The following is a 23527-nucleotide window of genomic DNA, read 5'->3' as shown; positions in this document are numbered from 1 at the left end:
CGGAGCAGTGCCGTTTTGACATCCTCATATTTATCACTGAGGAACAGACTGTCCCTCAACATAAAGTTTTTGAGCGATGTCGTCAACTTGTACGACAATAGTAGGGACCACTCCTTACTCTCAATCTTACACCTTGCTGCCACGGCCTCAAAGTGCGTCAGGTACGCTAGAAGGTCATCGTCTTCCTTCATGCCTTGGAAGTTCTTGTCTAGCCTGTCCAAGACACTCTTTTGTCGCACCTCAACTGCCTGACCTACCACTGCACCTGCCTCTAGCGCCGACTTCTCTTTAAGCCGTGCCAACTCCAGTTCATCTTTCCTCTTGAGCTCCTCTCTAGCATCTCTCTCCTTCCACCTCTCGTGTTCCTCACGCCTAGCCTTCACCTCCCGTTTATGTCTAGCGGCTTCATCCGTCTTCGCCTCTCTTCTCAACCTCTCTTCCTCTGCCTTCGCCTCTTTTCTCAACCTCTCTTCACGCTCAAGTCTGACTTTCTCCTCAGCCTACGCCTCTTTCCTTAATCTCTCCTCTCGCTCAAGCCTAGCCGTCTCTTGTTCAAACTCCTCCTTCTTGGCTCTCTGGTAGTCAACCTTCTGCTCTGCCTTATACCTCTCCAACCTCTCACCATCGTACCCGAGAGCAAGGCCGTCACTGATGAACTGGGCGGTTAGAGTCAACCTCGTCTCCATCACACAGACTATTAACTAATACTTACAGTCTAACTATCACTAACAAAAACCAAAGTTAGATCATAGAGAGAAAAAGGAAAAAAAAATATATATTATTTCTTAATTACAACGGGCTAACTGAAATCACGGGCGCATCGACAAAAACAGGGCCAAGGACTTATCTGCTCAGTATCCCGCGTCGAAAGAAAATCGCCTCACTCCAGGCTCCGCAGAAGAGAAAAGCCACAGACAACCAAAGCCACTGGAGCAGACCAACGGTTCTAACTTCAGGACGGTTCCGGTACACCAGCCAGCAAGACACACAGTTTCAGGTCGATCCCGTCGACAGACACTCGATCCACTCACACGTTGCCGCTCAGAGTCAGAGGATTCAGGCGTTGGTGACAATAAATAAAAGAACAGGTTACAATAGTTTCAAAGAGTAACTACACACTCTAAGTTTACCGATACATAATGTGAACCAATCCCATTAGGCAAAATACAAGAAGGGATGCCCAACTAATCTAACTTGTGCTATACCTAAAGCATCAGACCGCTCAAACGGCTTAAATGTAATTAATTTTATTTAATACATAAACATTACATATATGTCATATATCTTATGTTGGCCTTAGCGGTCAAATCAAGGACACAGAGGTTACAACGTTGACATTTTTATATTGTTACCCAGAGCCCCCATTTCTGTCAGGTTGGTTTTGTCCTTGCGCTCATCTAGGGTATGATGTACTTCGCCGGGCTTCCCACCTGAACAGTGTTTATTTACTTTATGCCGGGGTTATAATTTAGCCTTGGCTCGTCTGCCTAGGCACCCCTAACAGTCTAGCAATCAATTTATGCGATAAATATCCAGGAACGAATAAACCAAATATTAACGTATACTAGTGAATAACAATATTGCATATAACAACAAAGGTTTAATGAGTTAATGATATATATGATATTATGAGGCATACATTATGAATAAATATCAATAGCAATTACAAATTACATTCAAAGGACTATAGCACACCTTAATCTCAGTGCCATATTCAATCAGTCCTCACAACGCCAACCCAACGCCACGGGCAATAGTCAACTACCATGCCTACAACTCAGACTTGACTCCAGCAGAGTCCCAAGCCTGCGTCCCTAGATAAGAAAAATACACACTCCTTTGATACTGCCATTCTCACGATTATAAAAGAAACGATTTTAGATCTACGACATGTAAAAGATTGTAAAATAAACTAACTTACCCAATACTGGGGAAGTGTGACAAGTCAAAAGCTTGCTGTCAAAGTCACTCAATTTTATCACAGCATTAATCATTATTTACTATTATTTATTTATTTTATTTTAGTCATTTCCCCGTCCTATCCCCAATTTCTCCACCCGCCCCCACCCTTTCCTCTCCAGGCTAGACTGAGTCCACCACCTTGGCGGCCTTTTCACTTCTTCCCTTGACCGGGGTAAAGATAAACACATTCTCTTTGATCGTACCGGCCGGATGTCTGACGGGCGCAGTTGACACCACCTTGTGTGGATTGCAAGTCACTCTTCCCCACGTCTCTCTTTGATCTAGGAGACCACGCGGACCAACACGCCCATTGACCTTTCCAATGTGCGACTCCCATCTCAAGTCTAATTCACCCACGTGTAAGATAATTCTTAGCCTAGGACATTTCCTGTTTCCGCCCGCATTTTCCAGGCCTATATAAAGTAGATCCAAATCAAGCCAGACCCTCTTATTGCTCTATCGCTGTCAATCGAGTCTGGACTACTTCATACATTTTACTCCTAGAGGAATACCTGGTGGTAAGCCGAACTTAATCACAAGTTCCATCTAAGTTACTTTGTGCATATTTCTCACTGGAGATTATCATGTGTATTCTATTATTTTATTTACATTAATTAGTGCATTGTGTATTTCTCACTGTCGTAAGTAGAAAACATAAACATATCCTATGTATGTATTTAAGTATTGCATTAATCTATTAATGCTGCGTTGCTCAATTGATCGTTGATGCAACCATGTATATATTTGTACATCTTATTTTATTTCCTTGTCTCGGCTGACCGCCTTGACAATTTTACTAGCGCACTAATACTGCGCTTGGAAAAGAGATATGAATTATCTCCCCATTTAGTCATTCTACTTTGACGAGAGTTGCGCCCCTTGAATGGACATCCTCTCCATTCAAGCGCGCTCCATTGTTCTCGGCCGACGGTCGTATGTAAACAAACCGTCATGGTCGCTGACCATCGCCCCCCCCTTTTTCTCTCTTCCAACTTGTGTTGTTTATTTGAGATCATTATTCCCCTTTTATGTACATTTTTATATTGCTACAATCAGCCATCTATTTTTCAAGTCCAATTTGTCATCATCTCCCCTTTGTGCTTTAAAGCAATTTCACCAATCTGACGAATGCACCTTAGTCGAGGGCATCGATAAGATGCATGAGAGACATGTCCTAAGTTGTCTTTATTTATCCGCAGCCTCCCTCAGGTGTCTGCCTATTTGCTATCGAGAATCACCTACTGCCTTTGTGCTTAGTGCTATTCAGCACTGCACTTGCCTATTTATCGGATCACTTGCCCACTTGCTAATGAGTATCCTCTACTGCCTACGTGGATCTACTCAACTCTACTACTTGGCGCTATCGGCCTTGACCGCCTATTCGACAGCCCACCTGTCAACTTATTAGGTGCGACGTCCCTATAGACTCAGCTCTGTGCGAGACGTCATAGCTACGCCAAACCCTCTGCAACTCACTGGACTTATCCTGTTCACTACGCTGCCCACGGCAGATCCGCTCTGCCCGCAGTACCATCTGTGCCCACGGTAGCCAGCCACCCGCACTACTGTGCCCACTACAGATATCAGAACTTTGGATCGAGACTCCCCAAGACCTGAATCAGCGGCGTCCCTCTACCCGCTAGAGCGCCACCTCCAGCTGAAGAACCTCAAGCCAGGACACAATCAGCTGCGACATCAACAGGACAACCAACTAAGTTCAGAAGACATACTCTTTTATTAAGTGCAAGAGTGATGATTAGACATAGTATTTACTAGAGATAGATGCAAACCCTCCCCCTTTTTATTCTTTTATGTAAATATTTATGTAAATAAATATTCTTCATTTTAACTTTGTATCTTTCTTTCATTGTTTGTCTCGTTGGTTGCCTGCTCCCGATATATATATATATATATATATATATATATATATATATGCTGACCGCCAAACACACGTCAATTTCCCCAACCTGTCACAGGAAGAACACCACACAGATAACTTAATCTCAAGGCACACCAAGAGACACACCAAGAGACTCATCTCAAGGCACAACAAGAGAACAATGACACCAATATAGCGCATCCTTAAGAACAGAACTAATAAAACCTTATGGTGCTCAAAAGAAAATACCAAACAAGATGCGCACGACATTAGGGACATACACACTTACATACATATGCCTTACTTTCTGCTTTATATTATACTAGTCATATGTTACCCGCCGCCCGAGGGTCTTAATTTGCATATCACTTTCGATATAGTCACTGTGAGTGCTTTATAAACAATTAAACGAAATAATAATTTTAGAAGTAAAGCGAATGCGGAATGCGTGAATGTAAAAATAATATGAATGGAGCTATCAAAATAGCTAATCGACTTCAATCCATTTTGTCAAATAAAAACATTTGCTTGTAGGCCTACATATATTTGATTAAAATTTGAAATGAATAGACTTAATTTTTGTATGTATTAAAGTTTAAAGTAGATCTATCATCTTTGAATTTGATCTAGATCTTGAGTTAGAGATAGATCTAGATCTAGACTAATCTAGAGTTTAATATGGCTTGGATAGAGTTCGTCTCTGCGCGTGCGTGAAGACTTCGCTCAGCGCATGCGTGACATGTTTTATTAGATATACGCGACTCAGGACTGGAACTATTAAAATGATTGTCAACACGGCTTCGCAGCTATAGCAAACGAATGTATGAAAAATGCTTTAGAAAATCAAATTTCAATGTTAATTTGATTAAAATATGAAATGAATGGACTATAATTAGTATCATCATGTGTTAAAGTATAAAACTTTCTTTGCGAAGAGAAGTTATATCACCTTAGAGTTGAATTAGAGTTTTAGAACTTGGAATAGAGAGATGTGTAACATTTCGGGTATTGTCTAATGAAAGAATGTAAGTCTGGAATTCAAAATTAGCAGATATAAGGAACTAATTTATGTAAAAATGCTTTTGAAACACACATTTTGAATGTTAATTTTTATTAAATAATGAAATCAATAGACTATAATTTGTATTTTCATCTGTCAAAGTAAAAAAACTCCCTGTGCAAAGTGTAGTTTTAAAAATAAGATCTAGATCCTTTCGATTTATACATGGTAAACATGGCCTAGATCGATGAAATTATAATACTGTTACAAATGAACAGTGACAAGTAGAGGTCAACGTGTGACCCCAGCGAGATGACACAGTAGCGAGTGTTCTCTTAAATCTACGCGTATAAACAAAGACAGGATGTGACGTGCCCTCACGTGTTGTTCCAGAGGACGAACTGATCTACGAAGGGGGCAGTGTTACAAATGAACAGTGACAGTTAAAGTTCACTACGTGTGACCTCGGCGAGATGACACTGCAGCAGGTGTTCTCTGGAATCGACATGTATAAACAACGACAGGATGTGATGTTTCCTCCCGTGTTGTTCCAGAGGATACTATCAGTGTTTTTGCAACAATGAACAAGCGATTAGGAACTCTATATAAGCCAGAGAGTTAATGTAAAAGTCAGTCGTGAGTGAGCCGTTACAGTCGATACAGACGATGTAAGACGTGTGCGGCTCTAGTGTAAGTGAAATGTGTACGACATGATGCAAGTTAACTAGGGTAGAGTTAACTGGAGTGGACTACTGTCGTTAAAGTCTATACAGCGAACTACAGTGGACTTGAGACGTTACAGTCGATACAGTCGATGTAAGACGTGTGCGGCTCTGATTCGGTAGACTTGAGTACGACGTGGTTCAGCTTTGGGAGACCTGGAGCGACACTGGGAAGTGTGTCGTTGGTCTGTTCTGTGGAATACGGCTCGATGAAAGTTGAGAAGAGATGAATTGCAACGAAGTGAAGAGATGAGATGCAACGAAGTATAGCTAACTGTAAACTGACAGATATTGTACAGTCTTCTACGCTACATGTTACAGTAACGAATTGTTAGAGTTAATAGTCATTAAAGTTATATGAAACTGAAAGTTTAGTCGTCAAGTTCTTTATAGTGTTTTTATTTGTGTGCCAACTAATACATCTAGCCAGAAGATTCAGAAATACGTAACAATAATTTCATAGAGTTGGTAAACTTTTTTTTTTGAGGGTCTTATGTTTGTTTTAGGGTTACAATACATACACTACGGTTCCAATTAGTACCCAAGGAACATTTATGCAAAGTTTTATCAAGATTGGTCAAACGGTTTTGATTTCTATTCGTAACATACATACATACATACATACGCCTTACTTTCTGCTTTATAGTATAGATATTAGACTTTAATATCAGCCATGAGAAAGAAAAAGAGAGATGCCCTGTCAGCTAGCCTAGGACAGATGCATATACATGGCCTAAATTGTGCCGATGTCCCAAAAACTTAAAACCCAAACCCACAATGGGCTTGATCAGTCACTCCAGATTTTGCCCCATCTCAAGACGAAACTAAAGCTAGCAACTCATCTGGGCGCATCTATTGTCTACCGAGACTGAAGGAGCCATTTATATATATATACTAGCCATATGTTACCCGCGGCCCGCGGGTCTTAATTTGCGTATCACTGTCGATATAGTCATTGAGAGTGTTTTGGAATTAAACGAAATAATAATGTAATAAGTAAAGCGAATGTGTGAATGAAGCTATCAAATCAAAATAGCTAATAGGCTTAAATCCATTTTTTTTTTCAAATGTTTTGTAAAATGTTTTACATGTTTCGGATGTTCCTTCAGAATTGAAGATAGTTTACTTCCTAGTCCAAACCTCCCACAGGACGACGGGGGATGGGAGCGGGCAGGGTTTGAAACTTTGACAGACGATAAATCCGAACAACAATCCAGCGCGCAAACCGCACGACCAGGCAGCCTTCCAAATTAAAACATTTGCTTGTAGGCCTACATATATTTGATTAAAATTTGAGATGAATAGACTAAATTTTGTATGTTCATGTGTATAAAGTATAAAGTAGATCTTGAGGTAGACATAGATCTAAATCTACACTAATAAAGAGTTAAAAATTGGCTTTTATAGAGTTCATTCTGTGCTGCGCATGCGGGAACTTTTTTTCATGATTGAATATAGGCCTATCTCAACACGGCTACGCAGCTTTAGCGAACAGCGAACGAATGTATTAAAAATGCTTTAGAAAAACAAATTTGAATGTTAATTTGATTAAAATATCAAATGAATGGACAATAATTAGTATGTTTATGTGTTAAAGCATAAAACTATCTTTGCGAAAAGAAGTTTTATCATCTTAGAGTTCAATAAGAGTTTTAGACCTAGGCCTAGGAATAGACTCAGTAGAGAGATGTGTTAATGTGTAACCATTTGGTAATAGTAATGTCTAATGAAAGAATGTTCGCCAGGAAATTTGTAGTCACAGATATCAGGAACTAATTTATGTAAAAAATGCTTTTGAATAATATAGTGGATTGGATTTAGATGTATGTTTGTTAAACGTAGCTAATGATCTTTTCACGTTATTTCTCTTTCGCTAGGAAAATAAAATTAGTTTTGCGAAAATGGGTTTACCCGAAGTCTTATCTATTAAAAACAAAAAGAACGATAGCTTTGTTAAATGAATGGGATTATAAAGTGAACAATTAAACGAAATAATTTTTAGTACGCGATTCATAAATGAATATAGATCTAGGCCTATCTCAACTCGGCTTTGCAGCCTTCGTATGTGAATGTAGCTTTAGAAAACCAAATTTGAATGTTTATTTGATCAAAATATGAAATGAATGGACTTTAATTAATATGTTTATGTGTTAAAGTATAAAACTATCTGTGCAAAGAGAAGTTTTATCATCTTAGAGTTGAATTCGAGTTTTAGATCTAGGGATGGGATTATAAAGTAAACAATTAGATGATTTAATATTTAGTACGCGATTCATTACGGTATTGTCTAATGAAAGAATGTTCGTCAGGAAATCTGTAGTCACAGATATAAGGAACTAATTTATGTAAAAAATGCTTTTGAAACTCAAAATTGAAGGTTAATTTTATTATATAATGAAATCAATGGATCTTCTTTTGTATTTTCATGTGTCAAAGTAAAAAACTATCTGCGCAAAGTGTATTTCTTAAAATTAGATCTAGATCTAAATCCTTTCGATCTTTTCTCATGTCAACATTGTAGACATGGCCTAGATCCATAAAATACTATAGCTGTAATAGAGTCGGACAACTTTATTTTTTTTGAGGGTCTTAAGTTTGTTTTAGGGCTACAATACATACACTACGGTCTAAGTTAGTACCCAAGGAACATTCCTGCCAAGTTTTATCAAGATTGGTCAAGCGGTTTTGATGTCTATAAGTAACATACATACATACATACACCTCACATTCTACTTTATAATATAGATATATATATATATATACTATTCTTTGGCTTTTCAGTTCGTTATCTCTATTTGAATGACTCTGATTGATAGTATTTGGCGGGGCTCACATTTTAACGCTCGCCCCTTATTGCCCGTCAAATCTAGTATCTGTTACTTTGAATCGGAAAGTCAGTTTTAAAACCCCGTCGCAAACACGCATCTGTCCTGTAAATTCTAGTATCATTTTTATCTCCCCCTCCCCACATGGCCATTGTTTCAATCCATTTCTTCTTCCCCCAATCACTAGATGTCCTCTGCTATATACTTGAAAGCGGCTTAGTAACAGGTCATCTGCTGCCCCTAGGTGCCAGCCCTCATCATTTCATCACTAGAATGACTTGGAAACTGTAATTTTTTACCATTGTCCACACTTGGAATATGTCCCAGTTTTGACGGACAATTTTTTATGTTTACATAGCAATTTATGCGCCAAGCCAAGGAGTTACAGACCAACAAGCGGCATAAAAAGTAAAAAAAAAAATCTTGCTTTTTAAAGGTGACCAACCTTTGATAGAGTGATTAATTACTGTTAATAACTAATGAATATTAGATTTAAATTCAACTAGCAACCATTGACAAGTTGATGACTGATATTGCACTCTTCGTTTTACTCGCTCAGTCAATGATATTTTATACATTACAAATGTCCAAATAACAATTTTAGATTCTGTATATATATATATTCTACATCCATTAGAACAAAAATATCGAAGTTCTCTCGTATAAAATGACCCTATCTTATTACAGATTTGATAGTCTGAATCTTGATTTCTTGGACATTGAAAAAGGTTACATGGACATATTAACCTTGTACAATTACGAACTGGATAATTTACAACACGTGAGTAATCAATTCTATTCTGTGTAGGGCCTACTTAGATTCCATCATTTGTATCAGTATTTGAGAATGTTGCTATTGAAATATTTGATCAGAATCTATCCTGTAAAAATCTTGTCATTTCAGATTTACGAACGAGACAAAGAAGAGCCACCAATTCAATGGAATCTGCCTCCAATATCTGGACGAATTTACTGGTTGCGTCTAATGTTTCATAACATAGGCCAGCCAATTTTTACATTACAGGTTTACATGTTGCATTGATTTGAAGGGTTTGGAATAATTAATTGGTGTACACAATTGTGAAAATAGAAATATTGTATTACTAGTCAAACTACTTTCTCTCTAAACCTAAACATTGACAATAGAGAAATATTGGCATTTATAAGCAATGGATCATTACTGAAGCTTAAACATTGACATAATATAATTATTAATATTTTATTAATATGTGAGTTGGTTGAGTTAGGTACCAGTCAAGTGTAGATGTACAAATAAAATAGAGATAAATAAACCTGAACAGTAATCTTTAAAATATGTCGTTATACTAATACCAATTTTAATTTGATAAAAAAAAAAGATTTTATTAGTCATACTTAACATTTAGAGCACACACAATAGGCATAAGATTTTAGGTATCTTTTAACAAGTCTGCATTACATAATTAAAATGTGTAAATATATATAACCATTTTTGCATACTTCGAAATTCAAGCTATAAAAGTACAAATAGACTGTCTAGGGGATAGCTAGGTAGAAGGTAGATGTACAGATGAAAAGATTTAGACTTAGAAATTGTTGGATTTATTGAATTAATATAATGATACACTGACAGGATTGATGGCCTATTTCATTGCTAAATAGTTGACTATAGCCCATGATAGGACTTCATGAAAAAACTAATGCTATTTCAAACTTTTCAAAATAGAATTATCGACCATCGGTTATGAAAACTCTGGAAGGAAAACGAGCAATTTATCGCTACAACAAATTTGCTTTTGTTTTAGCAAAGTGTGAGGTTCTATTTCATATTGCTTGGTTTCGATCAGTAGATGCTGCCTATAACTGTAAGTTAAATAGTCATTTAAGAATAGAAAATATATAGTTTTCTTTTTTGCCCCAAAAAGTTTTGTTAGAATTCTGCCAGAAGTATCAATTTAATATTAATTAATATTTTCAGGTCTCCAAGTACCAATATTAGCACGAGATCCAAAAACACGGGATTTAATCATTAACTTTGATCCCTACGTCTATGAAGTGATTAAAGAGGCTCATTATATGGTGAAGCTGGGATTACAAGTCCCGAGAGAAATGATTCAGCTAATTCATTCTTGCCATAATATTACTAGCACTTATCGTAAAGTCCAGGTCAGTTGATAGTCTAGAGCTGTTCTTTGAGAGATTCATTAGACACAAATGTACACATTTTTGTAATTTTTAATTTGCAACCAGGCTTAAACAATCTTTTTTTTTTTCTACACAGATGATGTTAACTCAATATGCCTCTCTAAAATCAACAATACCTGATATGTTTATGACACTAATGCAGCCCTCCTTATTTAAAGTAAGTTCTGAATTTTTTTTTTCGGTTAAACCCGTTGATTATGACAGTATACTCTTGCTGAAAATTACACTATGACCAAAAAAAATTTTTTTAAAGAAAAGATTTGAACATTAAACTGTGAGGTCCCTGACACTCGAACTTTACTTTGTTGATTAAACTGTGAGGTCCCTGACATTCGAACTTTGCTTTGTTGATTAAACTGTGAGGTCCCTGACACTCGAACTTTGCTTTGTTGATTAAACCGTGAGGTCCCTGACACTCGAACTTTGCTTTGTTGATTAAACCGTGAGGTCCCTGACACTCGAACTTTGTTGATTAAACCGTGAGGTCCCTGACACTCGAACTTTGCTTTGTTGATTAAACCGTGAGGTCCCTGACACTCGAACTTTGCTTTGTTGATTAAACCGTGAGGTCCCTACTACTAACAACTCCGCACGTTGATTTGCCCCCAGGCTATAGAATGTTTCTTTCTCGACTCACCACCTTTTTAGCGGCCCCCGAAAGGGGAATAGAAAGCTATTAGTTTTGTGTGGTCTGTCTGTCCGTTCGTCCGTCCGGTTTAGATCTCGTAAACTAGAAAAGATATTGAAAATCCCACATCATGATATTTTAGACCTTTCAAAGTTCTGATGCAACGGTTACTTTTTTTTCTAAAAGCGAAAATTTAATCTTTAAAATCAATTATGCTATCAGTTTTTCCATAAAATAATACATCATTTTTACAACTATTCACTATTAATAGTAAATAACAAGGGAGACTATTTATTAAGGAAGATGACTATTTACCATATTTTAACACATTTATGTAAACGGTTTTAGAATTTTTAGTCAAGAAATGTATTTTGTTTACAATTGTATTGCTAAGTTTAAGTAAGCTCTTTCATACTAACGACTACGTTTACAAAACAAATGTGGTCTTTTTTTTAAAGAGAAAAAAATCTATTTAGTATTGTGATCTAGTATTAGGATAGGTCATAAGACCAGTGACCTCTGCTGTACTGGCAAGTTAGTCCAGTGGTACTTTGTGGTCCCAAATTATATTATCTAGGCAATTAACTATAGCCTCTAGATATACAAAATTACTGAGACAGACAAGTAATAATACTGAGATTTCAGTTGCACAGTTGCAACAAAAAAAAAAAGAGTTTATTTAGAAACAAAAGAAAAGATCATGGAATGTATAAATGGAAATAAAGGCGAACAAAAGAAAATGAAATAATGAAACAAATCAAAATAGTAGGACAGGTTCAGGTCAAAATAATCAAAGAACCAGCATCACAGAGGCACAATAGTGTCTCATCTCAAAAACCAAAACGATGGTTTACAATAATATAATACATGTCATGACAATTAAATGACATCATCCAAGAGACACACTACAGTCTCGTATCAAAACAAAAGATGTCTTTTAACAAAAAAAAAATATATAGGGGAGGATAAGAGATTAAGTAGACTATACTATTTACATAAACCAACTTATTACTAACAAATAAATAAAGTCTACTTAGCTCATTATCGAAACAGTCTTCCCATAGTGACACACTCTCTTGAGTAATACAGTTAGAGCACAACAACACAAGTATTAATTAAACATTATGGAGACTTCGTTCAAACTACACTGGTCAGCTCAAGGACTCAAGAGAGAGTGGCAATTGTAAGCAGTTAACAGGGACTTAAATCAAGTACTAAAGGGGACTAACTCTTATTGAAAAAAAAAGGAGCTACCCCTATTGTCCCTCTTTTCACAATTGGAACATAATTTAAATCAACAATGAATAAGTAGTTTTTCATATTATCGCGTGAACCGTTGAGTGTTATCGTGCATATGGAATATTAACTAATGGAAAATAAAGAATTTTTTTTCCTAATAAGAGATTAACCCTTTAAAGAAACAATTAGATGAATTAGATAATCATTATATGACATCAGTTAGTCCAGATTCACATCGAACTTCACCTCCACTTTCACTTATACCTTGGTCTGGTGGTCCTTATGGGGCACCACACAAGATCTGTCAACCTTCCTTCTCCATTCTCTGTCATATGCCTTTGATAGAATTTCATTCTGATATTCTTTCTGAAAAATTTGAAACCTGCCTTTTTACCTGCCTGGGTGGACCACTTCAGGGGCCGATTTTGAGTTTGTGTTTCCACACAAACTGTCTTTGTAACCTTGTTTTTCTCTTCCAATTGAATGAGTCGCGATCCCCCACACAAAATTTTTGACCTTGTCAACTCTATTTTCTGTTATGTTGAATTGATGGAAAATACTGCATTAAATGCCCCCCCCCCTACTTTTGACCAGTGATTTCTAGTATAACTAATCTCTTTAATCAACCCCCCAAAACAGTTCTATATACAGTCTCTTGACTGTTCTTTGGCTTCTTCTAAGTATGCCATACTATTAGACAGACTTTTCAAATTTCATTAAAAATAAAATGATCGTAGAATTTGTTTTCTTTGTATCATTATTGGACAGTCTTTATGTAATAACTACTAGTGATCAGATCTATAGCTGCTTCTCTGGATTAAGAAAAAACTAAAACAAATTAATTCCACTTATCTTATTCATGGCAAACCAGTAACACAGACTAAAAACGCAAAATACCTAGGTGTTATAATAAATGAAAAACTGTCATGGAATCCACATATTGATGAAACTACAAAAAAATCAAACAAAGCATTAGGATTTATTAAAAGAAATTTCTATAAATCAAATAAGAACATAAAACTAAAATGTTATTTAACCTTGGTTAGGCCAACAATAGAATATGCATCCTCTGTTTGGGACCCCTCAACTCAAGAAAACATTAAGAAACTGGAACAGACACAAAATAGAGCAGTGAGATTCATAACAAACGAATATTCACACTTGAGTAACACCTTTAGTAAAATCACTAAATTTAGAAAGCCTTCAGGACAGAAGGCTCAAAAGTAAAGTAGCAATCATACATAAAACACTGAACCATAATCTTCAAATACAAAAACAAAATTTAATAAAATACTCTGAAAGACACAAAGATAAAGGCACATTCCTCGTCCCATATGCTAGGACAAATTTGTACAAACACTCCTTCTTCCCTAGTGCTATTAGAGCATGGAATGGGTTGCCTGAGCTAGCCAGGAAAACTAGTGACTTGGCAGAATTTAAGTCATTGGTTAATATGCATGACTAAATGCATGACGCGTAGGACGTAATTATCTTCTTTTTGAAGTAACGTCTGTATTCTATAAGATAAGATTGGTAACATGTTGGCTCTTTGATTCTTTTCTCAACAGATTGACAGCCTCATTTTTCCTGCTCTAACAACCATTACTTGGACATCCCTTGAAACAAGCAATTACTTCAAAGAGTTAGACAAGGCTTTTGAAGAGTTTAGTCTTTTGATCAAAACAGTAAGTACACCTAGTGCATTGTGTACATCCTTGTCATCGCGTGTAGACATCAATTTCATTTCCAGCAAGATATTGTCATCGCGTTATCAATTTCATTTCCAGCATTGTCGTCACGTTGACATCAATTTTCATTTCCAGCAAGACATTGTCATCGCATTGACATCAGTTTCATTTCCAATAAGACTATAAATAGCCTGACAAAGTTCAAAAATAAAATTGGAGAGAGGAGAAAACAAAAGTATTTGTGTGTCCATTAAGCACATACAGCGAGTTGAGATTCAAAGTTTATAAATAGACAAAAATATAATATAATATAAATATATAATATAAAATACCACTGAGCTATCATGAGATCTCTTAAACTATCGTACGTATCTTTATAAAAATTCGTACACTGATTTCCCTTACCTCCTGGACGCTCATTATGAACGCTTTTTGACTTGACCGCCGCAATACGCGAAACACGGCAAGGTCTATTAAACCTTTGTATTTTATTTTCGGTATTTCCCAGTCTAATTTGAAAGCCTTTTTACAAATATCACGAACTACGTATTTTTAAAGCAATTTTAAGTTGAATATTCAAAAAATATATATATATATTGTTACGATCTCTCCTAATCAGGCCTTCTGTAAACACTGCTAAACACACAACACATCAACACATCAGGAACTTGACAATAAGAGCTCCAAATAATCTAGTCCTTTAATAATGATCAAATAAATAGATAACAGCCAATACTAGACAATTGGCAACACATTAACAACTAAAAATGCTACACTGTACATCACCGTACTAAACTCTACTGTCTCTATCTCTTCCTGGACTCGCACATAACACTTGAGGACTCCGCCAGGACCGACTTCATGGCCGACTAACAGTCCCGGTCTCCTCGCTGTCCTGTCTTGAACTGCACTCTCTGTCCCTCTGGTCCACGTAGGCTTATGATCAGATGACCATAACACGGGTTATATTCAGGTGCAACGTTCACAACAGTACTGCCCCTTGCTCTTCGACATAGCACACTAATTTGTCTTTCTGGCCTGTGTCACATAAGTCAGCTGATCACACACAGTTAACTATATCGTGTCGCCAATAGGGTTACAACAATATATATATATCATTTCCTATGGACTCGAAGATGTCTGTAAAGTCCAATCCTCGCTTTAAAAAGCCGGCCGCATACGTGGCATGGGTGGGTTAGGTCAGTTGCTTATAGGCCTGCTTCTTCTCTCAGCTTTTTGTTGTTTCGGCACTCTTTCGGCCTCTCTTCTTGCTTCAAATCTTGAGACAGCTTCCACATACGCTGCCTGCTACGCATACTTTGCATCTCCCGGAGGGATCGTGTCACCAACCAGGAAGTTTTGAAACGGGCCAACATACACAGCATCTATGCTCTCCTTTAACAGAGAAGACTACGCTGGCTCGGTCATGTCACTCGCATGCCAGATGGAAGAATCCCTAAAGACATCCTATACGCTGAGCTTGCAGAGGGAGTCAGACCCAAGGGCCGCCTAAGACTAACCTACAGAGATGTAGATGCAAGAGATGTAGATGCAAGCGAGACATGAGAGCCACGGGCATCGACCAAAGTATTTGGGAAGAAATAGTCCAAAACCGGACATCATGGAGACAGACTGTACGTGCTGGTACGAACTTCGCCGAATACAAAAGAAACGAAGCTGCGTCTGCCACGAGAAAGAAAAAGATAGCTGCTCTGTCAGCTAGCCTTAGGACAGATGCATATACATGCACGAACTGTGGCAAACTCCAGAATTGGCTTAATCAGTCACTCCAGATTCTGCGTAACGAAAGCCAGTGACTCATCTTACGAGACAGAAAAAGCCATATATATATATATATATATATAAATAGATAGATAGATAGATAGATAGATAGATAGATAGATAGATAGATAGATAGATAGATAGATAGATAGATAGATAGATAGATAGATGGCGGAGAGGGAGAATACCCACCCCAAAAAAAAAATTCTCCCTACGCCCATGGTGTGTGCAATAAATAAAACTGTGTCCATTATATTGATGTAGGTAAGGAAAAAATGGCAGGGTTCCAAGGCCAATTTAAAATGTATAGCCCGGGAACAAATCAATTTAATGCTAGTAGATTCATATCTTTTTATGCTATAAAATGCAGACGTTACTTCAAAAAAGAAGATGATAAATATAGTTAATGCTCTATTTGTCTTAGATAATGGATGCTCCCATAGTTTCCTCTTAAGGTAAATTCTTAGGCCTCTAGATGAACAGCTTCTTAGGCCCCCGTGTCATAGTCCTCTCTCCATTTTGCTGTTGTGGTTCATCTGCCTGAACTAAATTTACTTGTGGCTTGAAAACATGTTTGTGTAAAAAGTGCACATAGAGTGGTAGACGCATTTCAAGATGAAACAATGCAAGCTTCCAATGTCTGATTATGTAGATATTATTATCGTTAAGATCTAGTTACTGAATGTTATTGACTATTTCAGGTGTGTGACATTAAATACACACGCATTGATGCAAAATTAGTTCAGATTGCAGATACTTTACTTTGTTCACTGCCTACAGTCTCACCCTGGAGTGTTGAGGAGTTTCTTATTAATACACAGGTACTTACACAAGATTAGTACAAGTTCAATGAAGCGTAATAAAACCAAGGTGTGGGATGTGTGGCTGGCTACCTATCAAGTTCAAATCCCGCTTAACGGCAGATCGGAAACCTTCCCCTCAATACCATCATTACTCCTTAGCAGATCCCTAAAGGAGACTGGACCCCACCCCTAGCAGATCCCTAAAGGAGACTGGACTCCACCCCCTAGCAGATCCCTAAAGGAGACTGGACCCCACCCCTAGCAGATCCCTAAAGGAGACTGGACTCCACCCCCTAGCAGATCCCTAAAGGAGACTGGAACCCACCCCCTAGCAGATCCCTAATGGAGACTGGAACCCACCCCCTAGCAGATCCCTAATGGAGACTGGACCCCACCCCCTATCAGATCCCTAATGGAGACTGGACCATAGCACACTGGGAGAATGATGTGAAGATAGTGTTCAAAATTGCTTTAATAAATGTGAAGGACGATAAAAAACATCAAAAGACTACAAAGAGAGTTTGTGTTTTCACACAAAACTCAATAGGCAGCTTCCATAGGGTCTTCCCACAGATCATCTGTTTGGCGAGCAGCGCAGGATTTCAGTACGACTATGAGATGCTATGAATATATTGTTAATATTCAATAAGCTGATTTGTAAGAAGATAGGATTTATTGTGAATTTAGCTCTACTGGTTGTAATTAAATTATAAAGTAATTGACGGTAGACCTGCGGACAAATGGTTCAGTGAGTGACCAATCTTTCAACTATGACTTCTGGTAGAAAGAAGCCTTTCCCTTTGTTCAACACTCTTAATGCCAACTGGTTTTGTCGTCATGGAGGAGTAAGTCACACTCTAAACCAGTGATTCCCAAAGTGGTCTATATAGACCCCCAGGGGTCTACGAAGACTTCCAAGGGGTCTACGAAAGTGAAAAAATAAATTGGGGGTCTATGAGATGTCCACGGGATTCTATGATAATAGATTTCACTTAAGTAGGTCGTGAATTAAATTTTCACATCCACATTAAATGTAATTATTTCATACACAAATATATGATTTATCATTTTACCTTAGTTAAACCTTTCAATATTTATTCTGCTATTCTAAATAAATTATTGTTGTATTTGATTTTAATACTTATTTTAATGGCTTAATTTTGTCTACATGAAGCTGATGTTTAACAAAAAGACATTTTACCGCGTTGATTATTTAAAATCTGGATTCATTCCTTCTTTGTCAAACAAGCGGTTGCCTAAGTGCCTTTTTATGATGATATGAAACTAATTATGCTGGAGGATCATTTGAGATGACACCGCCCTGACGAAAAGATAAATATTTAAACAACTTTTGAACTAACACAAACTCTCTCTTCAACATCATAGAGTGAAGAGGTTTTGTGAAGTTAATTTATTTTACTAGCTGTTGAAGTAGTTTTAAATCTGTTTTACACAAACCTGCATCTGATATTATGAACGAATTGCTTAAAGCAACAATACAATTCAAGGACACATCGGTGGTATAAGTTATAACAGCTAAAGCTTTTTATGGAATTCTTTGCAAACAACATACACAAATTAGGATCAGCGGCGTCACAAGCTCTGACATGGTGTAGCACTGTGTGCTGCATACTGCCTAAAGGTCGCCGGCTCCTTATTTATCATGTTTGAGTATAGCTGCAAAGCAGCAGAGGTTTGAATTCAGTTTACCTTCTGTAAGGTGGGTCGCAAGCCAAAGCTAAATGAGTTCCTCTTGCCCAAAGCTTACTAGTTTAGGCACCAGTTACTCGCCTTTGCCCCTTCTCCTATAAATGAAAACAGTTCCGCGAACCCAAAATTTGAGCCTGACATGAAAGATCAATAAATACATGAGAAACTACTCAATGCGAAAACTTTTGCAATATTACTCAAGCCAAATTAATTTTTTTTAAATTTTAGCTTTAATATACCGCTACTTTCATGGACCATTGGGGGAGAGGGGGTACTTCAGTAAAAACAACTCTGCTCGAGTGGGGTGTCGAACCTCAAGCCCCATTAATATGTAGTCAAGCCAAGTTCAAGCTTTCACAGAACAAAAAAATTCCTATTGAAACATAATATCCAGAGCAATGAATGATAAAACAGTAACAACAAAAAAGTATAATAAAATTTTCAGTTTGTTTAATGATTCTAGTAATACATATTGCTATTTTAATTGGTTTAAATCTAAATATTTTATCATAAAAAAGGATATACCTCTATAATGAATATGTAGCTTTTAATTACCTCCTCACTCTTCGATTCACTACATTTGGAATTTGTTTAAATGATGGAGTTGATGAATTTGCAAAAATGCAATATAAATTAAGCAGGGGTCTACCGAAAACCATAAAACATGGCAAGGGGTCCACCAGACAAAAAAGTTTGGGAACCACTGCTCTAAACAATTAAATCTGGTTTTAAAAATGTGTAAATTATGTACATACTAAATCTGTCCATTTAAAAAAAAAATAATAAAAGTATTTGGTTTATTGTCAGTAGTTCATCAAACAGAAACTTGAACCTGATATTACTTACTGTGGAAATAAAAGTATTCATTAAGACGGATGATTAGAGATCATTTAATCAACGTCCGTTCCTATTTGTCGCAATCCATTCCTTCAATCCTAGTGGCGCTACACCCCATGGAGGACTCTGGCCTACTTCAACACATCGTTCCATTCCTTCAATCCTAGTGGCGCTACACCCCATGGAGGACTCTGGCCTACTTCAACACATCGTTCCATTCCTTCAATCCTAGTGGCGCTACACCCCATGGAGGACTCTGGCCTACTTCAACACATCGTTCCATTCCTTCAATTTTAGTGGCGCTACACCCCATGGAGGACTCTGGCCTACTTCAACACATCGTTCCATTCCTTCAATTTTAGTGGCGCTACACCCAATGGAGGACTCTGGCCTACTTCAACACATCGTTCCATTCCTTCAATTTTAGTGGCGCTACACCCCATGGAGGACTCTGGCCTACTTCAACACATCGTTCCATTCCTTCAATTTTAGTGGCGCTACACCCCATGGAGGACTCTGGCCTACTTCAACACATCGTTCCATTCCTTCAATTTTAGTGGCGCTACACCCCATGGAGGACTCTGGCCTACTTCAACACATCGTTCCATTCCTTCAATTTTAGTGGCGCTACACCCCATGGAGGACTCTGGCCTACTTCAACACATCGTTCCATTCCAATCTCTTAAGCTTTTTGGTTTTTTGAACTTTTTGTCAATCGATCGAATCCGTGGTCTGCCTCTACATTGTCAATCGATCGAATCCGTGGTCTGCCTCTACATTGTCAATCGATCGAATCCGTGGTCTGCCTTTGGGCGCTTGCCTTTTGTTTTTCTGCAGTTATACTATTTTTGCTCCTCTGTTATCTGACAGAATGTGACCTGACCAACGAAGTTTTTGTTCATTTCCGTCACTATAGAGGTGTCTTCCTAGGATTGGTTTATATCCTGGCTAGTGCGTGTCTTTTATCCGGTTTCATTTGGTATATAGCACCATACATTTTTCAAAGAATTTTCTTTTCCCAATTATTTAGCAGATTTTCGTTTGTTTTATGTCAGTTTTGAGGTCTCACTTACATACATGGCTACTGGTCTTATACTGGCTTTGTGTTTAGTTTTCTTTGTTTTCCTTGATATTGTTTTGCTTTTAAGTATGTGCTGGCTACTGCCTTCTGCTATTACTTCTTTTTTTTCTGTAAACAGGTTATTTTTAGAATCTTTTGTTTTTCCTTAGTACTTAAACATTTCAATATTTTGTGGTCAGTTATTTGAATCTATTTTGTTTCTCTGTCTCTTGTCATTCTCATTTTTTGGATTTATTGTCATTGACTTCAAGTCCTGCTGCTCGAGAGGATTCTTCCATTTGTGTGAAAGCTCCTAGCATTGTCAGAGGTGTCTTTATCCAAAAAGGCAATGTCATCGTCATAAGCACGGAATTGTTGAGGTTTGCTGTAAATTGCCCCTATTAGTCGATGTGTTTATGTGTACACTTCTTACAACACTCTCTAGTGCCAATTTAAAAACTATGCATGTAAGTGAGCATTCTCTTCTTGTCCTTTTGAGTGTTCTCCCTGAGTTATGTACTATGTTTAAATCTTGTCAGTTTGTTCGATATTACAAAATCCTGTAAAATGTCGTACTGATACTTTTATGAGCTATTTTATAACCCATATAAAGTTGGTAAACTGGTAAGCTGAGAAAGTCCTAAATAATTAAAGCACTATAGTTTGGATCTGGGGTGGGCGCGGTGGCTGAGTGGTTAAGCGCTCGGCTTCCGAACCTGAGGTCTTGGGTTCGAATCTAGGTGAAGGCTGGAATTTTGAATTTCGGGATTTTTAGGGCACCCCTGAGTCCACCCAACTCTAATGGGTACCTGACTTTAGTTGGGGAAAGTAAAGGCGGTTGGTCGTTGTGCTGATCACATGACACCCTGCTCACTAACTGTTGGCCTTAACATCATCTGCCCCATAGATCACAAGGTCTGAAAGGGAAACTTTACTAGTTTGGATCTATTTGAATGTATTGGAGTTATGAGTGCTAATTCCCCTTCTGTTGGAATTATTTCTTCTTTCTTGATATTAGTCGTGTACCTGATATTTTATTAATTCTGCTGCGATTTGGGTTCTCTCCTGGTGGTTTGTGGCTCTTCTTGGTCCTAATTATATTTGATTTTTCAATGAATGTAGCTAGGTTTAATTGTGGGTTTTATTTATCATATACGTTACAGGCAAAGTGAAAAATAAAGCTTTTTTTTATCAAGGGACACTAAGTTAACGGGCACTTCACTCTAATTTGACAAATAGGCATTAATTGTTTCAAGTACTTCCAACTACCGTATCTACCTTAGAAAATGCAATGAACATACATAAGGAAACATACATAATGAAACCCTGCTGGACCAAAGTAAAAACAAAGGATGTTTGGGCCACGAGTAGCTACAAAAGACAAAGTCAAACAATCAATACAAAAAAACAACAACTTTTAGTTAACTTATCAGTCCGATGTACTTGTTGACTATCGAGGCAGAAAAACTTAATTTTGGCAAAATAAATCAAAATTTATTAACATAGCAAATGGAGAAACGTTATTTGATGAGTTGATTTCATAGCCTCGATTGAAAACAAACTAGTAGTGTCTAGCTGTCTTATGGATGTATCATTAGACTTAGGCATCATGTGTTTTCATTTTGGCCTTTTATTTGTATGATTATCTAGGAAAACACACAGAACCTGGGAGATGAACTGAATACCCTCAATTTAATGATCTGTGATACCGTATATGAACTGTTAAGAACTTTCGTCAACAACGCAGTGGTGGAATATAAAAGCTTGGAGCGTATTTACAATGAAGAACAAAAAATTGGAGATGCAGAATGTTAGTAGTATCATTGAGTAGATGTATGCATCTATGTATGCATCAGCATGAGTCAAACTATGTATTGATGTGTATACACATTTAGGTACCATATATAACTTTAAGTCTTTGATGACTGTTTGACTGATAAGGCCTGTCTAGCTGTCTAGACCAATCCATCTAAACTTCCTCTCTAGGATCTGCACCTCTATATTTTTCTGTCCACTCATCTCCCACAGTTTGGTGGAGATAATTATTCTAGTCTCTAGGTTGAGTTCTATCTGTTGTAGGACTGACAATTGTTTTGTTTTAAATGTGTCAAGAGTGGACTAAGCTCCGAATAGTTTCTTTCCAACTGTTCCACGATAAGAGCGAAGCTTCAATACAATGTGTATCAGTACTTCTATAATTCACAAATACAAAATGTGTGTAGTGTGGGTGTATTATTAAAAGCAAAGATGCAGCGGGGGATTCAAAGAAGTGTATGCGTTGATTAATACTGCGCGTAACTAGCCTTTTGATTAAGGGAAGCAAAATAAAAGCAGGGCGACCTTTCTATTAAACGATATCAAAAAATTATCAATTAGTAATAGTTTAAAACAAGAAGGTAAATAAGAAAAAGTCAATATGAATATTGGTATGTTATTTAGAAGATTTGCAAAACCTTCAGTAAAATGACCTGTTTAAGTCATCCGGTTCTGGCTCCGGCTGAATACCAAATTTTACTATCACAAAGTACTGTTCGGCGCACCTCTAATGTATATGTGTATTTATTGGCATATGTTTGCAAGCCTAGCAATGTCATATGGGTGTATAATTGTATTTATATATGAGTTTTGTATATGTATATATGCAAGTTTTTTGTTTGTTATAAAAAGTTGATTAGTGTTTCTCATAGTTACAAGTGTGTATGTCTGTACTAGACAGTATATAAGTACTTTTGAACATAAGACATTCCACTACTGTTCTCTGTATTTGACAGTGTAGAAGTACTTTTGAACATAAGATATTCCACTACTGTTCTCTGTACTAGACAGTATATAAGTACTTTTGAACATAAGACAATCACTACTGTTCTCTGTATTTGACAGTATAGAAGTACTTTTGGACATAAGACAATCTACTACTGTTCTCTGTATTTGACAGTATAGAAGTACTTTTGGACATAAGACAATCACTACTGTTCTCTGTATTTGACAGTATAGAAGTACTTTTGAACATAAGATATTCCACTACTGTTCTCTGTATTTGACAGTATAGAAGTACTTTTGAACATAAGATATTCCACTACTGTTCTCTGTATTTGACAGTATAGAAGTACTTTTGAACATAAGATATTCCACTACTGTTCTCTGTACTAGACAGTATATAAGTACTTTTGAACATAAGATATTCCACTACTGTTCTCTGTATTTGACA

General features: G+C 37.1%; 1 protein-coding gene across 6 annotated transcripts in view; it reads left to right on the top strand.

The window, feature by feature from the left end:
* LOC106055954 (dynein axonemal heavy chain 8-like) overlaps positions 1-23527 on the top strand; it is a 287161-nt gene that overhangs the window by 79613 nt on the left and 184021 nt on the right. For all 6 annotated transcript variants that reach the window (XR_008773876.1, XM_056005343.1, XM_056005342.1 and 3 more), the window contains 8 exons: positions 9076-9169; positions 9293-9412; positions 10094-10232; positions 10346-10533; positions 10649-10729; positions 14008-14124; positions 16611-16730; positions 21970-22129. Coding sequence is in view for 5 of the 6 variants with exons in the window: in XM_056005343.1 (XP_055861318.1) it covers positions 9076-9169; positions 9293-9412; positions 10094-10232; positions 10346-10533; positions 10649-10729; positions 14008-14124; positions 16611-16730; positions 21970-22129 (1019 nt within the window). In the remaining variant the exon portion in view is untranslated. The remainder of the gene's footprint in view (positions 1-9075; positions 9170-9292; positions 9413-10093; positions 10233-10345; positions 10534-10648; positions 10730-14007; positions 14125-16610; positions 16731-21969; positions 22130-23527) is intronic.

This window comes from Biomphalaria glabrata, chromosome 12, assembly GCF_947242115.1.
Source record: "Biomphalaria glabrata chromosome 12, xgBioGlab47.1, whole genome shotgun sequence".
NCBI classification, from domain to species: domain Eukaryota; kingdom Metazoa; phylum Mollusca; class Gastropoda; family Planorbidae; genus Biomphalaria; species Biomphalaria glabrata.
This window is presented reverse-complemented; position numbering and strand designations above follow the sequence as displayed.